An 18988-nucleotide genomic window follows, 5' to 3' on the forward strand; every position below is an offset into this window, starting at 1 on the left:
GATTAATGTGTTGATGTAACATAATAGAACATTCATATTGCCCTGCCCTCTAAAAAATATATATATATAACTTGAAAGGGAATTATTTTGATTCAACCATTTCCTTATTTGACTTTCATTTCCTTTTCTATTTTATTTTGAATACCTACTAATCACAAAATATTTATTTTTGCACAATTTTGTAATGCTATAATAACCGATTCCATAAATCTACGACCGCCCAACCAAATCTAACAATTTCTTTATCTTATTATTAATCAAAAATTTCGTATATAGCTAGAACGACCCTCACAAATTGCAAAAACTAATTTGTTAAGAATTAATCAGTTTGAAGCTATAGCATCATCATTAGCTGGAATCGAAATATCTGCTAGATCTGGGTCACAATTTGTATCGATTAAACAAATCATTGGAATTCCCAAAGTGATACATTCTTGAAGAGCCGTATATTCTTCTTGCTGATTAAAATGTTAATAGCTCCCACGTAAATAAGTAGCTGTGATGCAGCTACAAAATGGGAGTTTGATAAAATATATAATAAGGATATACAAACAAGAACCAGTCCCAACGAAAAGCAGAAAAAATAGGGTTGGTAAGTAATACTACTCCTAGACTTCCTAATATAATACCCGATCCCAGAAAGACTAAAAGAAAATCGTGTAGCGTTTCAGGCAAATCCATTATATGTAAAAAAAAAAGACAAAGAAATCGAAATTTCATGACCGTATTGATATGACCAGGAAAAAAAAATTTATATACTTAAATTTTTTTTTTATTATATTTTGATAATATTTTATTTTGATTATTCTCTTATCTCTTATATATTCTATATAATCTATAATATATATATATAGATTATCATTATTTATAGAGTTATATATATAGTCTATTCTATACTATTCTGATTTTCTTTTTTATTTTATATTTATTAAGAATAAAAATAATTTTTAATTATAAAAAATTCTCTTTTTTTATTTTATTTGAATTTGGAGTAAAATACAAATTGATCAAAAAAAGACTATTTTGATAACTGATCAATGATGGCCTTCCATGGATTCACCTATATAAGCCGCAGCTAAGGTAGCAAAAATAAGAGCTTGAATACCGCTTGTAAATAATCCCAGAAACATAACTGGTATAGGAACTACTAAAGGTACTAACGAAACAAGAACAACAACTACTAATTCATCAGCTAATATATTTCCGAAAAGTCGAAAACTAAGCGATAAGGGTTTTGTAAAATCTTCTAAGATGTTAATCGGTAAAAGGATTGGAGTTGGTTGGATGTATTTACCAAAATAAGCCAATCCTTTTTTTGAAATACCCGCATAGAAATAGGCTACTGACGTAAGTAAAGCTAATGCAACAATAGTATTTATATCATTTGTGGGTGCAGCTAATTCTCCATGAGGTAACTTTATAATTTTCCAAGGCAAAAGAGCCCCTGACCAATTCGAAACAAAAATAAATAGGAACAAAGTTCCAATAAACGGAACCCACGGACCATATTCTTCTCCAATCTGAGTTTTGCTCACGTCTCGGATGAATTCAAGGACATATTCAAAGAAATTCTGACCGGACGTTGGAATAGTTTGCGGATTTCTAACAACTAGAATGGTTGAAATTAATAAGATAGTATTCGCTAATCCTTGCAAACTAATCTTATAATCATTAATCATTTAAAATTTTGTCTTTTGACCAACTTAATCACTGCCACGTCACTAATACGGGGAGGTGGCAATCACTACCACACATGAAATTCTAATTTTGCCGTTAAGAAGATGACAAAATATTGAAGAAAGAATTGGAAACTCAGGGGTAAAATTGGAATTTCATGTATGGCAGTGATTGCCACGTCATCAAATTAGTGACATGACAGTGATTAAGTGGGGAGAGGGACGAAATTTTAAATGATTAAACAATGCAAGGGTAAATTGCCAGGATTAGCGATTATAGGGACCAATTTTTAAACGACCCCTAATTGCAAGGATGAAATACATATTTAAGCCATAAAAATATTTGTTAACTAATAAATAAAAAAGTTCTTGCATCATCATCATGAGAACATTTTTTCATCGGAGTTGATAATGTTCTATTATATATAGGATGACAATACATTCTTGGTTAATTAACTTTTAATTATTTTGTTGATGATGCAATTTATCTCATAGTTCATGTTAGTGATTGCACATAATGTTTCTTTCCATTGAGTATCTTTGAGATGTTTTAGTTTAGCCATGCATGTAATCATGAAAGTACATTCAATCATTCTTTTGAATGAAACTTTTGTACATTTTCCTTAAACTCTTTTTAGAAGCTATTTGAAGATAATTCCTTTCAAATTTTAATCATTTATTCCTCGAATCTTTAAAGCTTTGATGAAAACCATGTGGTGACCAGGATGTGTCAATTGATCATAAAATTTATCTTCTTGTTGAATCTTCAATCAACACTCATTTGATTCAAACAATATTCTTTTTATATCTTCTTTGAGCCTGTGATAGTATTGTTTTGGTATTCTTCAAATGAGTATATATATGCACTTGTAAGAGACTTCTTTCTTGTCAACTTTTGTAAAAAGACTTAAGTGCAAACATCATTAGATCACCATTCATAAAACTTAGTGTTTATTCCAGAAGGTTTGTTATCATTAAAACATTAATCAAAAAGATTTTTGTTTCAACAATCTCCCCCTTTTTGATGATGACAAACCTTTTGAATAAGTCTTAAGTTTTATGGATGTGTATAATAAAAAACGTAAGAATGTTCATAGACATGAAATTAAGTTCCCCCTAAACACGTGCAAAAGTTTAATTCTTATCATTCTAATTAAACTCCCCCTAAACATATGCAAGAGGTTAATTCTTTACATTCTTCATTTTGATCAAATCCATCTTGGATTTTTCTCCACATCCTATGTTACTCTCTCATCACATATATCTCTCCCCCTTTTGGCATCTATCAAAAAATATTGAGTATGATATATAAAAAAAAAATGAAGTACATATGTGGGAAGAAACAACAAAAATATATTGCACATAAGAATCATGGTTTCTTGCGAAGTCATATTCTCTTATCAAACATAATCAAGCATGTAACATGATTAATATGCATTTCAGTTTATCATTTGAATAATCACAATTATGATCAATTGATCATTTTCAACAATTTTTTAAAACGAGAGAAAATAATTCATTAGTGGAAGCTATGAAATCAGAGTCATTTGACGCAATGTCAAAAATATTTCTCTCCAAAGATTTTCATGTTGAAGATTTTTCCAATGGATAAACATCTTTAAATAAATAGGCAATATGATTTTCTCATTATAATAGAAATCAACTACATGTATTTAGAATTTGGAAAACACACATGTTTATAATCAAGTATGTGTTTAAACTTATCTGTAAGTGTGCTTGTGTGAGTTCTCTTAGGTATTTATCTTTCAAGTTTTCATGCTTAAAAGAGATTCTAAACACATAAGATGAGTTTGAAGAGAAGTATTTACGCAACATATTTATGCACAAACATATACTGGTATGTCATTGATGTTTATATCTCTATTTTTGTCTCCAAATTTTGCAAGTGCAACAAGGTAAACATTCAACGATGATTAAACAAAATATTCATGCCAAGAACATGTTCAATATTAGTTTAGGAATAAAACATTCAAATCCCTTTTTAGATCAATTTTGAATTTATTGTTAATTTATTAACAATTTACACAATTATTCTCTTGTTAAATATGATTTTTATTTTATTTTATTTTGTTGAAATCCTATCAACGATAAAATTCAATTAAAATATTCATATTGAAAGACATTGAATATGATTTTTAGATAAGTCATCAAAAATCAAATCATGAAAATACATATGTAAGAATAACATATGACATATATTGTATTATCGAAATCATGATATATTTTAACATTTTTCTTGTTCTAAATCTCATGTCTATCATCCATTATGATTAAGAGACTAACTCATGGAGTTTTACCGTATTAATGAGGCAAAACTACACAATTAGTCCCTTAACTTTATTTTAGGTAACACTTTCGTCCTTTATTTTTTTTTGTCACGATTTAGTCATCTATGTTATAAAATAACAACATAGTTATCCTTTTTTATGAAAAAAATAATCAAAAACTCCAAAAAAAAATCATCAAACTCACAGGCAAACGTAAATCTTCATCATACATGCCTAGAAAATCAAATTTCTTTGAAAAAAATCTCATAAAAAATGATAAGATATTGTCATTTTATAACATAAAGGACTGATAATAATACAATCAATATACATTTAACGTTTTGCCTAAAAAAATATGAACTTACACAAGTGTTAATTCATTAGGCTTATACATGCAAATTTTAATTGATCTTTGTGATTAGAACATTCTCAACATCATAAAAAGTTCAGGAACAAATGATGTGTTTCTTTTGAAAATCTTTCAAAGATAAATCTTAAATTAAGATCCATTTAAAAACATATTTGTATAATGAAATTTTCATAATCCATGTTAACATATTTGCAAAAACCATTTTCAAAATATATCACTTAAGAATCAAGAAATGAATATGTTAATGAATAAACTAGAACAAATTTTATGAACATCATTAAATTTCGTATGGTTATGAAATTTTATAATTAAGGTATTTTTATGATCCAATTCTAAGGCATATCATGATATGTCATCTTAGGAACAAAGTTTACATGAACCATTAAAAGTAAGAATAATTCAAGTTGCATTTTACAACAAGAACTTATTTAGAAAAGTACGAGTTTTTTGAGTTTAAGGGGGGAATTTTCAACAGATTTCATTTCAGTAAATGACATGAATAAGCTAAGTGTTTATAATTTCCAGCAAAGATCAATATATCTAGTAAATAATGGGATACACTGGGCTGATCAAGATACCGCATCTACCATGAAGAAGACTGTTGTTGCGCTCTAACAGCATGTATCCACCAATGCCCCACCTAACACCATAACTATTCTTCAAGATGTAGTAGTCACCTTCACTTGACGAACCATAACCAACTGCCTAAACCGCATGGTACCCCCACTTGGGATCCTTGGTTTCAGTCCTGAAAATTCCCCCCTTAAACTCAAAAAACTCGTATCCAACCTTCAAAATGACCATCACAGGTCGCATAGAGATCGCTTTTTTGAGTTCATCTTCACCCAAAAGTCCACGCTTGTTTAAAACCGTGACGTCGTTGATGAACACCCTTGGTTTATGAAGGATGTTCTTTGCATAACAAGGTTGAGTTTCAGAAACAAATGGATAGTCTTCGACAAGAGCTATTCCATTATTCTTAATGTATGCAAAGACCGATATGTGATTGCCATGGTGGCAACCACATGAGCCTGGATCGCAATCAATTGGTTCTTGTATAGACAATCTCAAGAGCTTTCCCATGGCAATCATGTTGGCAGATTCAACAGTACCAATGACAGCAATATAGTAGCATATACCCAACTGAAGCTGGTCAAGCACAGGTGTGATTGCTTCGCTACGTCACCAATCCACCTCATGTTTATAGTAGGTACTGCGCTTTCGAGAATAATGCCGAAGAAAACCCAGGTGTTGCGATAAACTCTGCCCTTTTGTCTCGTAATGAAAGAAGGAGAGTGAAAATGATCTTTTGAAGAGATTTGGATTTTACCCAATGCAAGGAGAGACTGCTGAAAAAATTTCATCTTGGTGGATACGACGTTTGTCTCTCCTAGAGTGTTTCTCCGTTAGGGTTCTAGGAGCTCCTTATTGAATTTAGAACACACTAATTCATATTAAATGCATTCTTAAACATGTCTTCTTAAAACTTAAAACATGATTCAACAATTTTAATCATGAAATCTGATTTATAAAATAGTTTATGAATATTATATCTCCATGAAAGAAGCATGAACCAATAATGAAAGAATAATTGCATTTTAGGCTAAGAATTAAACATCATAAAAATGGATGCAAACAACTAAGGTTTAAAGTCATATATTTTTTTAATTGATATTATCATGCATTTCTTAGAGCATCAAATCATTTATATCAAAATATTGCATACCAATTTTCAAACATTACAAAGTTTATAAATGAGTGTTATAATTATGGGAAAAAGTATTAATCTAAGTTAGTATACAGTATATGATAAACAAGACAAACAAAGTTTTCACTATAAAATAGTTCTTAAACAAAATAATTGGTAGTCTTAAAAGTAAGTTAAAAACATAACATGTACATACAATGACCTTTACATACAACATTCTGAAGCATTGATACAGACACAAACACCAGACATAGCATTGACACTTACACATAAACAACAATAAATTTTAACCAAATGAAAGTGATTAAACTTGCTTATCCATAATATAAGCCTATGTTTATAGTCTCTAATAATATAAACCTGTAATTGTACCCCAAAATTTTGATAAGTTTTGCAACATATCATAACACATTCACGGAAAAAAATAATATGATATTGTATTTACTATTATACATTCACATAATAACTACAAAAAAAAATTATCTAAAGAGTAATATCCTACCGTATGGTATAACATGTATGTCCATTATCTTCAAAAAACAATGTATGTCCATTGAATTGTCATGTCAATATGGCTCCACGAATTTGCAGCATTGTCCATTGAAACATTACCTATATATGACACAACATCTATTTATTTATTTTTTTGAAGAAAACATCTATATATTTCAAAACTATATAAGGTCTACTATTGAAAAGACACGACAACATTTTAAATAATAACACGCAAATACTAATATATATTTCATCAATATTTTTTTCGAGAATCTTAGTCAAAAATTATATATATATATATATATATATATATATATATATATAGAGGATGTATACTATGAGAATGAATTTCTTATATGAGAACCATGAGAATAATTGTCAACCATCAGATCAAAAATAAATGGCTGCGATTAAAAAATCTCATTTTAATAACAACATGTCTCTCTCTACTCAATTATTTCTACTAAACCCTTTTCATCTTTTTCCACCATCTAAATCAACATGAACATGAATCCATCTCAAAACATTACTGACTCCATTTTCTCATCTTTCTAACTATTTACTTAAATCAATTAATTTAATTTTTGGTTTTCAATTAATAGCACATGAAATCTCAGATTTTTTCATTATCAATTTGAAACTGCATCTCCGTTCAAAGGGAAAACCATCATAAACTAAAAACGAATTTGTTATACTATTGCAAATCTGCTTGCAGAAAGAAATTACAATGTTGCAGAAAATGGAGATTTAAATTTTTGGAGAAGATGAAACGTTGAATTGAATAGGTATGGTGGAAAGACTAAGTGCGGCACATGGATTGTTTAAATAAGATTTTTTAATCACAACCATTTATTTTTGATCTGATGGTTAATAATTATTCTCACATTTCTCATATAAGATACTCATTCTCATAATATACCTCCTCTCTCTCTCTCTCTCTCTCTATATATATATATATATATATATATATATATATATATCACACACTACATTGACCAAATTATATATAGTTAAGTATAACACATTATATGTGATATAATTGTTCATAAAACGTATGACATTTATCGTAGTATATACATTTTATCATTTTATCTTTTCATTCTAAAACCCGACTTCAAAATTACTAAATGAATTCAAAATATATATTACATTTTTGTTTCTACCAAAAATACATATATTTTATCTATTATCTTCATACTTCAACACATTATATTTTTTTTTTTATCTTATATGTTGTTTTAGTTACCCCTTGATGCCTACCCTTTCTCTTGGCCTTATCAAAAAAAAGTTGTTTTAGTTATCATGCTTATGCATCTAAGTATTCAACAACTTATATAAATCATGTTTTACCATTTTGATTTTAGTAATATTTTGACCAAGGAAAATCACAAAGAATTGTAATTATGTGGACCTTCAAACAAAATTATCGTTTATAAGGTCACATATAAAGATGAAGACAATCAACAAAAATCAGCGGTAAAAATTACAGAGGTTTGACAGAGGTTTTTCCATAATAATGATATCCTTTATGAGGATAAATTACTATTCGCATGTGACTCTATTATAGCAACTAACTAATATTGTAATTGTCTCAAGTACTTATAATTAGAGCTGTCAAAACGGGCGGCCCGACCCTAAACGGGTCGGCCCTGGCGGGCTTCAGGCTTTGGCGGGTCGGGCCAAAAAACCCGGTTGACAAAACGGACTTGAAATATACTATCCGAGCCCGGCCCTACACGGGCCGGCCCGTATTTATTTATTTTTATTTTTTATTTTAAAAAAGTACTATAAAACACTGCTATAATTTTTTTATAAATAATATTTTTAATATGTTTAAATAATGTCTAGCACAAAAATAAATTGTAAACATTTTCGTACAAACGTCGTAAACTAAAACGACGAGGAAAATGATTTTAAATAAATTAAATATGTTATGGTTATAGATATTTATATATTCGATCTTTAAAACTATAAATAACGAAATGAATAAATATAATTTTATATTACATTTATATTTGTGTTAATTCATTGAATTTTCACTTTTGTTTTTTACTTTGATAATCAACTAAGTAAATAATTATTTGAAAAATATATATAATTTATAGAATTTTTTTTTGTTATGCGGGCTAACGGGCTACCCGCGGCCCGTTCGGGCTAGCCCTAACGGGTACCGGGCTTTTAAGGGCCGGGCTAAAAAGCCCTATTAAAATTCCGGCTCAATATTTTAGGCCCAAGCCCTATATTTATTCGGGCTAAACGGGTCGGCCCGTTTTGACAGCTCTAGTTATAATTATTCTAAAACTTTGAAAATTTAATAAATTTTCACATACTAAACTATCCAACAACGTATATATTAATTAAACTTTCTTTAATACTATGTCATTGTTCAAACTTTGTAAAAGGATGTCATTTGGACTACTGCATAATTACAAGTTACCAATGCTATTACTAATCATAAATGGTAATACAGAAGAAAAAAATATATAAATATATACAACTCCTGCAAAAAAAAACTCTGATGATTACAAACGTAATCAACAACATATTAACCATAGTGCAATATTATTTGTCAATGGCTGACTTGATTTAAAGTATATATTACAACCAACTTCTTGAAGATAAAAGAGATCCAGTACTGAACACAAACTAATTAACATGATAAAAAATACCAACATACCTTTTAAAAACAAATCAATGGTTATTAATAAAACAATTAAATCACATGGGTTGTCTTTTTCCTTTCATTCCTTCTTCATAACCAATATCATCTTCCTTTCTCACAACACACCAACTCATCTCAACCCATGATGTTCAAATTTGTGTGTGGTTTTTCATCACAATTTGTCCTTTTTCATCCAATTTGCAATTTCATTAGATGATTCGGCTACAAAAAATAAAAGAGAATGAAAAAGAAGAATTAGAAGTAGAAGCAGAGATGGAGTGTAAAAATCAATTTCCCAGCGATCAATCTAAAACCAACTTCTTATGAAACAGTGAATTTGAATCTCCTTCTCTCACACACTCTCTCTCTCTCTCAATCAAGAAAATAATTAATTGATGTTTTTGAAGTTTAATGAATTTTATCTTTTAATTTGTTGAAGAAAGAAAGGTGGAAAATAAATATGGGAGTGAGAACACCACCGCTGCCGTGGTGCAGCGCCTCTCAACTCCACCGCGCGGCCATCACTTGTGCAGGTTGCCGTTGAGATGGGTCTGTTAGGAAGCTGGGTTGAGTCAGATGAGTTTGCGAGTGAAGGGAATCTCAAGAGGAATGAAGGAAAGGACAAAGACAAGCCTATGTGATTTAATTGCTTGTGTTAACATCTTTTTTTTTTTATTTGAGGGAAACATTCATTGATTGTCATTAAACAAAATGAATGGCTGAGATTTTCCACAAGAGAAAACAGGAGAGATTATTCACGGGAGACAATCCTATCCCCTTTGATACACCACTATTTCGGCCCATGAATATTGGCTTGATAGCCAAGGTTTTAAATAACAATCGCGGTTGCGATCGCGGTCGCGTTAAGGTTGTCGCGATTTCGGCTGTAATCGACGCTGCGATACAAATAAATATCTTTGCGGTGTGTGTAACAGCCCAATTTTTCGCTAGATTTATTTTTAATTAATTATTATGTGATTATTTGTGCTTGTGTGTATTTAATTGTCATTGGGTGCATTTACATGGATTACCGTATTAGAAGGGTATTTTGGTCATTTGGCGGGTAAGGGTAAAATGGTAATTTTGTGAGAATTATTTTTAATATTTAGTGAGAACCCTTATTTTACTAAGTTACTAGTGTAGTGATTAGTTTTTACCGTTTAGTGACCGTTGGTTATAATTTACCGTTGTTAGTAATTACCGTTGAGTGTATAGAAACTTTTTAGAATTGTGTTAGAATGGGTTAAGCCCATTAGGGTCTAGAATTGAGCCCAATTGAGTGGGAACACACCTAAACCTAAAACTTGGAGTGGAATTCATTCATTCATTTCATTTCACAAAGTTAGAGAGAGGTAGAGATAGAAAGGGAGTGAAAGGAAGAACAAGGGTTAGCAAAGGGGGAAACTTGAAGATTGGAGAATTAGGAGTTAAAGTGAAGCTCAAGTTTGAATTGATCATGATTGTTTTGTTTGCAATTTTCTTTGTTGTATGAAATGGATTGATTGGAATGAATTGATATTTGTTGTTAAAATTCGTGCTCTTGTTTTGGTGATAAGTTTGAGTATGTTAATTGAATGATAAATGAATTGTTGGTGATGAAATAACATGTTCATAATGTATGAAAATGGGTTGTTGTGAAATTATGCTTAATTGATGACTTATGACATGTTGCTGTTGAATTGGGGTGTGAATCAAGTTTCAATTGATGTTGTTGTTGCTGAGATATGTTGTTGACTATGAATTATGGCTTGGGTGTTCATATACCATGATTGTTGTTGAGAAAATGAGTTGTTGTTGGTGGTTTTGTAAAACGGGTTGATAAAGAAGAAGTTTGATTTTGATGATGTTGAATGAGATAAGGAAGTTGTTAGAGTGAATTAAGATGGTATGATTTTCTGTTTTAATCGCTTGGTTTTGGAGAGAAATCGTTTTGGGAGAAAACGGGAGTTTCGTTTGAAAATTCATTTGTTAACCGCTTTGGAAGAATTGTATCATTCACTCTTCGTTTGAATATTGATATGTTGGATATGATATTAACATGAAGTGTTGTATGTTCTCTTATTTGGTATATGAGAAATACTGTAATGATGAGATGATATTGGTGAATCCATATACATTGTTTATTATGATATGGTGGGTGAATATATATATATATATATATATATATATATATATGATGTTGAATGACATTGTTGATTATTGATAATCATGTTGATGTATGATGAATCGTAGATGTTGAATATGATATTTATCATGAGATGTTGTTTTCCCTCTTACTTGGAATATGAGAGTGCTTGATTTGGTGAAACCACATGTGATAATTGATGTTTGTTGATTATTGTAAATCATGTAATTGATATGAAATTATGAGAAGGTGATGATATTGGTGAATCCATGCGTATGTTTATTATGACATGGTGTATGATTATATAAGTGGTGATGAATTATTGATGTGATTGCATAAATGCAAATACATGTTTGGTGATGACGGATATGTTTATATATCCAATTGGTGATGATTTTGGTGATGATATGGTGAGTTGTTGTGTGGACATATGCATTGTTGTTGAGTCATATGTTCATGCATACATATTTGGTGATGATGGGCGACGGCCTAAAATATTGGTGATGATTTTGGTGATGATTATGATGTTCTGTCGGCATCATGGGCGACGGCCTAAATATTGGTGATGAACGGTACCGCATGCATATAGGTGTTGTGTCTAGGATCATATCATGAGGTGACATGAGTCCTAGTTGTGAAATTACTTGATGTACTTGTGGTTGTAAGTGATTGATGGTGATGTTTGTATTTGATGGATTGTTGTATCATGTTATGATTAAGTATGTGAACTTATGAACTCATGGAATTGGTGGAATTGTGAATGATGATTATTGATGATGATGTGCTCGTTGAATATAAGTCGGTGAAACTTGGATTGTGGTGATTGTTCATGACATATATGATTGGTGAATTTTCATGAAAAATGATTAATGATTGTTCATGGCTTATGATTGGTGATTGTTCATGATATATATATAATTGGTGATTTTTTTCTTGAAATATGATTAATGATTGTTCATGATATGTGATCGGTGATTGTGTATGAATAATTGTGAGTTGATAATTGTTCATATGATCGATGATTATTGATGTGAGATATTGAGGTTTTGATGTAAGTATATGCATGTGAATATTATTATTGATCATGTACGAGATGTTTAAATTGAAATATCCATGATTAACTATTATTTGGATTATGCTATTCCTGCTTATCTGTGTTATTGATTATGTTGATGTAATACTTACCCCAGTGGATCTGTTATGGACCGCCTGCCTATCTGTACGGATGGGTAGACGTTGTGCAGGTTTAGTAGATTGGTGAGTTCCTAATGTTGGTGGATAGTGGGAGCTTTCTCCGCTATCGGGTCTTAGAATAGAGTTGGCTCTGATCTAGGGTTTTGTTGTTAGCTCTAGATCTTGTTGGATTATTTTTATGCTTTGAGATTTTGTCCATTTGTCGGACTTGGAGATTTTATGCTTATGCATTTTTGAGATCACATGACATGTATGTTTGATGTATGAGGTTTGTATCCGCTGCGACTGATGAGGTTTTATATACATGCATGTTGACCGTTGATTTGCTTTTGTTTTTCTTTGATTTGGTGAAAGTAGTGACTATTTCTTGAATATATGAATTATTCGCATGTTTAATTGCTTTAATAGAAATATGGCGTTACAGTGTGAATTAATCAAAATGTTTCACAAAACTTATTAAAACTATTTATATTATCATATAATAATGTATAATAATTTATATTAATACTTTTTCCATAAGTATAACACTCATTTATAAAATTTGTAATGTTTGAAAATTGGTATGCAATGTTTTGTTATAAATAATTTGATGCTCTAAGAAATGCATGATAAAATCAATTCCAAAAATATATGATTTTAAACCTTAGTTGTTTGCATCAATTTTTATGATATTTTATTCTTAGTCTAAAATGTAACTATTCTTTCATTATTGGTTCATGCTCCTTTCATGGAGATATAATATTCATAAACTATTTTATAAATCAGATTTGATGATTAAAATTGTTGAATTATGTTTTAAGTTTTAAGAAGACATGTTTAAGAATGCATTTAATATGAATTAGTGTGTTCTAAATTCAAAAAGGAGCTAATGTTGTATAAAGTAAAATTTCTGAATAATATTCTCTAATTTTACATTTATTCCTTATGAATGATAAATGATTCAACATCATTTCGACAAAATTCATCTGTCTCTATTCTTAATGAAATCATTATAATATTCTTAAAATGCATTTCTAAATAAGTTCTTGTTGTAAAATGCAACTTGAATCATTCTTACTTTTAATGGTTCATCTAATCTTTGTTCCTAAGATGACATATCATGATATGCCTTAGAATTAGATCATAAAAATACATTAATTATAAAATTTCATAACCGTATAAAATTTGATGATGTTCATAAATTTTGTTCTAGTTTACTCATTAACATATTCATTTCCTGATTCTTAAGTGATATATTTTGAAAATGGTTTTTGCAAATATGTTAATATGTATTATGAAAATTTCATTCTCCAAACATGTTTTTAAATGGATCCTAATTTAGGATTTATCTTTCAAAGATTTTCAAAAGAAACACATCATTTGTTCTTGAACTTTTTATGATGTTGAGAATGTTTTCATCACAAAGATCAATTAAAATTTGCATGTATAAGCCTAATGAATTAACACTTGTGTAAGTTCATATTTTTTAGGCAAAACTTTAAATGTATATTGATTGCATTATTAATCAATATCTTGTTATGTAAATGTCTTTCTATATCTTTTATAGAAAACGCATCCCTGATCATTAATACGCTAAAACTCCATGAGTTAGTCTCTTAATCATAATGGATGATAGACATGAGATTTAGAACAAGAAAAATGTCAAAATATCATGATTTCGATAATACAATATATGTCATATGTTATTCTTACATATGTATTTTCATGAATTGATTTTTGATGACTTATCTAAAAATCATATTCGATGTATTTCAATATGAATATTTTAATTGAGTTTTATCGTTGATAGGATTTCAACAAAATAAAATAAAATAAAAACATATTTAACAAGAGAATAATTGTGTGAATTTTTAATAAATTAACAATAAATTCAAAATTGATCTAAAACGGGATTTACATATTTTGTTCCTAAACTAATATTGAGCATGTTCTTGGCATGAATATTTTGTTTAATCATTGTTGAATGTCTACCTTGTTGCACTTCAAAATTTGGAGACAAAAATAGAGATATAAACATCAATGACATACGAGTATATGTTTGTGCATAAATATGTTGCATGAATACTTCTCTTCAAACTCATCTTATGTGTTTAGAATCTCTTTTAAGCATGAAAACTTGAAAGATAAGTACCTAAGAGAACTCACACAAGCACACTTACAGATAAGTTTAAACACATACTTGATTATGAACATGTGTGTTTTCCAAATTCTAAATACATGTAGTTGATTTCTATTATAATGAGAAAATGATATTGCATATTCATTTAAAGATGTTTACCTATTGAAAATATTTAGAAAAATCTTCAACATGGAAAACTTTGAAGAGAGAAATAATTTTGACATTGTGTCAAATGACTCTGATTTCATCGCTTCCACTAATGAATTATTTTCTCTCGTTTTAAAAAATTGTTGAAAATGATCAATTGATCATAGTTGTCATTATTGAAACGATAAACTGAAATGCATATTAATCATGATACATGCTTGATTATGTTTGATAAGAGAATATGACTTCGCAAGAAACCATGATTCTTATGTGCAATATATTTTTGTTGTTTCTTCCCACATCTGTACTTCACTTTTTTTATATATCATACTCAAAAAATTTTAATAGATGCCAAAATGGGGAGAGATATATGTGATGAGAGAGTAACATAGGATGGGGAGAAAAATCCAAGATGGATTTGATCAAAATGAAGAATGTAAAGAATTAACCTCTTGCATATGTTTAGGGGGAGTTTAATTAGAATGATAAGAATTAAACTCTTGCACGTGTTTAGGGGGAGCTTAATTTCATATCTATGAACATTCTTACATTTTTTGTTATACACATCTATGAATGTTTTAATGATAACAAACTTTATGGAATAAACACTAAGTCTTTTTACAAAAGTTGACAAGAAAGAAGTCTCTTACAAGTGCATATATATACTCATTGGAAGAATACCAAAACAGTAATATCACAAGCTCAAAGAAAATATAAAAAGAATATTGTTTGAATCAAATAAGTGTTGATTGAAGATTTAACAAGAAGATAAATTTTATGATCAATTGACACATCCTCATCACCACATGGTTTTCATCAAAGCCTTAAAGATTCGAGGAATAAATGATTAAAATTTGATAGGAATTATCTTCAAATAGCTTCTAAAAAGAGTTTAAGGAAAATGTACAAAAGTTTCATTCAAAAGAATGATTGAATGTACCTTCATGATTACATGCATGCCTAAACTAAAACATATCAAAGATACTCAATGGAAAGAAACATTGTGTGCAATCATCAACAAAATAAATAAAGATTAATTAACCGAGAATGTATTGTCATCCCATATAGAAGAGAACATTATCAACTCCGATGAAAGAATGTTCTCATGATGAGGATGCATATTACACAAGAAATTATTCTCATCATTTCATCAAAATGATTAGAATCAGCTTTAAAGAGAAATCAATTCATGAATGAATTATTTATTAAGTCATTCATTTATGATATTGATCGGAGAATGATCAAAGAAGAAAATTCATGATCATATGCTTTAAGATTCTATCATAAAATACTTATGATGGTCCAAGAATCCTCTATCACTATTCAAAATATAATTTGGAGAAGAGAAATCAATCAAAGGAATTTTGACTTTGAGAAAGGTTTTTCATGTTCCTACATATATCATTTTGGTCATACAAAATGAAGAAAACATCCTCATTTAATGTTTTAAAAGATAACAAAGTTCTAACATCAAAGTCCCAATTTTTTCTCTAAAATTTCATCTAATATTTGTTACCTAAATACTCAATTTAATAATAAATAAATATATAAATAAACAAATAAACCATCTAAAAAGTAATTATTAATTATTATTATTATTGAATGAAGAGTGAAGCTGCAACAAAATCGCAAATCGCAAACCTGAAGAAAGAGAATGAAGCAAGAAACGGCAACACGAGAATCGCAAATCGCAAGCAGGAAGAGAAGTAAGTAAAAAAGATTAGATTCAGATTCCTTCTTCTTCTATTCTCATGGCAACACTTGGAGGAATTTCTTCAAGCTTGCTCTCTCACTCAAAACCCTGCACTTCTGTTTTTCGACATCTCTTCCTTCGTAGAATCACTTCCAAGATTTTTGTTAAAGGTACATATTGATTTTTTTTATTGTCTTCAGATTTGAATTACCTTTGATTTCTTCAATTATGATTGATATAAAACTAGATTAGATATTTTTAGCCACCCAAATCCGAGATTACTTGATCCTTGGTGTTGGAACCTGAGGGATATTTAGGAGCAGAAGGAAGGGTTTCTGCAGGGCTGAAGTATACCTGGGCATTGCTGCTGCTACAGTTGTTGTTTCAACATATCTAGTTTTTAGTAGTGCTGCTGTGTTGTTCTTTCAAAAAGAGAAAAATGGCCCCAACTTAACAATTTTGCTGATGACGTGACCTTAATCTTGATGCAGGTTTAGCCTTTTCTACTACAGAGGAGAAATTAGCTGAAGCTTTTTCTCAATACGGAAATGTTGTCAAAGGTAGATGTTTATATTGTCGTCACAAGCCCAAAACCTCTCAGATTAAAACACTCATTCATGAATCATTTCATTTTTCCAGCTGATATAGTATTGAATAAAGCCAAGAAAAGATGCAAAGGTTTTGGATATGTGACTTTTGCTGAGGAGGAAGAAGCCCGCAAGGCACAAATTGGCATGAATGGAAAGGTTAGAACCTACAAACCTAAAGTATCCAAACATAGCCTCAGTGAACTACGAAATTCAGAAAATGAATCAACTCTTTCTGCAGATATTACACGGACGTGTCTTATATGTAGACATGGATCCACCTAACGAGCAAAAAAATAAAATAAAGCAGGCAACTAAAAATACAGAGGTTGATAACGAAGATGTGCATATGGAATGAAGTAAAGAGGCAGACCTACAAGGTAAGACGACGCCGAACCTAAGGAGGGAAGGAGCCATTTCTCATCTGAGCGCTGCTGGTTGATAATGTTATTGTACAAGTTTCATATTTTGATCAACCAATGAATACATGTACGATGCACAGTCACATCAATCAATGAGGAGTGCTTTTGCACAAACAGTCTAGTTATTATCTATCTCAATCATATTTTTGGATTTCAGATTCATTTTCCCAATCCAATGTATACGAGTCTGTCCAGGATGGGGTATTCAAGATTAATTTTGAGAACTTGATTTTTAGAACTGATTTAAGCTAAGGTATTTAGTTTCAGCTTGATCTGACGAGATTCCGTGTTATGAGTAAGTGCGAAACCAGACCTTACAATTTGATTTGCCTCTAGAAATCAAATTAGAACATGCACTCGAAAACATGAGTTACTCCATCCTTTATATGACAGTTTTGATTTACACAACTTTAGATTGAAGATGGCAGTGTGAGTTTTAATGATTGATATGATAAGAAAAAAGGTTAGGAACTTGTTATCTATTTCTAAAAAGCCTACACTGCCAACATAGATTGGAGACAGTTGATCCTTACACAACACACAGACACACATTTTTTATGAAAACAAAATATTGTTTCTTTCGAATATTCTCCGGTGTGTTCAATGTTGCGGTGGTTTATGTTTTTCTGTCCAACAAGTTTGTTTGTTTTCGTTACCATTAAGGTCTGCCACAATTGCTAGATAGTTGAAGTCCCTAAAATATGCTTTGGGTGTTTGATTATGGCCGTATGTATGAAAAATGTCTTGTTGGAAGAGGCAAGACTAATTTCAATGATGTCTACACTACACCTTAGTGAGAATTTGCACTTGTTTGGATGTACGTTCGGATTTTCTTTCCCTCCTCCCAAGGCTGTTTTGGACGTGAATTTGGTGAAGCTATAAATAGTAGTTTATGGATGGCTGCGCGTCAGAAGCGATCTAGACGAGGTTTCAAACACACATATAGTCTCTTGTTGATGGTCGAGGACACCTTCGCCTAATCTACCTGGTCTTGAGATGAGATGTCATTTGACTCAAGTTTAGTTGTTTCCAAATGTGTGAACTTGGTGGGTGGGTGCTCCCTTAATCTACCACCCCTTGACTTGATTGTTTATTCTACAATATTTTCCAACTAGAATGGACCACTGAACCTACAACTTGCGTAGGTACACATATTTGTCACATATTATGATATGAGAAATGATATTTGTACAATCATTTTCTGATAATATTTGTGACAACTTTCTCTCTTACACTCATATTATGTTTTTACTTTCTCTCCCTATTGTTTTGGTTTTCGTGTCAATACCTACTTTTCTTTTTAAATATATGGTTGTCCCATAAGTTGTTCAACAAATGATTGTTCAAATAACACAACTCTTATGATATTACCCCCTCCTTGGACCATCACAAGAGAGACGAAAATCCAAACTATTTGATTTTAACAATTATGTGCTGTATATTCATTTGTTAATCCTACTTGGACCATCAAGCTTGTGTTTGCAGTTTTCTTTTGATGTCCT

At 30.3% G+C, this 18988-nt stretch overlaps 2 protein-coding genes across 2 annotated transcripts; one reads left to right on the forward strand and one right to left on the reverse strand.

Annotated features, from left to right (window-relative positions):
* Positions 1 to 996: 996 nt before the first annotated feature.
* LOC11423911 (ATP synthase subunit a, chloroplastic) lies at positions 997 to 5426 on the reverse strand. The gene is made up of 3 exons (XM_024778673.2): positions 5056 to 5426; positions 4913 to 4974; positions 997 to 1642 (listed from the first exon to the last, which is right to left on the reverse strand). The coding sequence occupies exons 1-3, from the start codon at positions 5424 to 5426 to the stop codon at positions 1035 to 1037; spliced, it is 1041 nt and encodes a 346-aa protein (XP_024634441.1). The 3' UTR covers positions 997 to 1034.
* Positions 5427 to 16375: 10949 nt separating this feature from the next.
* Positions 16376 to 17724, forward strand: LOC11438254 (small RNA-binding protein 11, chloroplastic). Its single transcript, XM_003599109.4, has 4 exons — positions 16376 to 16647; positions 16969 to 17037; positions 17117 to 17223; positions 17306 to 17724. The coding sequence occupies exons 1-4, from the start codon at positions 16536 to 16538 to the stop codon at positions 17420 to 17422; spliced, it is 405 nt and encodes a 134-aa protein (XP_003599157.1). The 5' UTR covers positions 16376 to 16535; the 3' UTR covers positions 17423 to 17724.
* The last annotated feature ends 1264 nt before the right edge of the window (positions 17725 to 18988 follow it).

This window comes from Medicago truncatula, chromosome 3 (genome assembly GCF_003473485.1).
Source record: "Medicago truncatula cultivar Jemalong A17 chromosome 3, MtrunA17r5.0-ANR, whole genome shotgun sequence".
NCBI lineage: Eukaryota > Viridiplantae > Streptophyta > Magnoliopsida > Fabales > Fabaceae > Medicago > Medicago truncatula.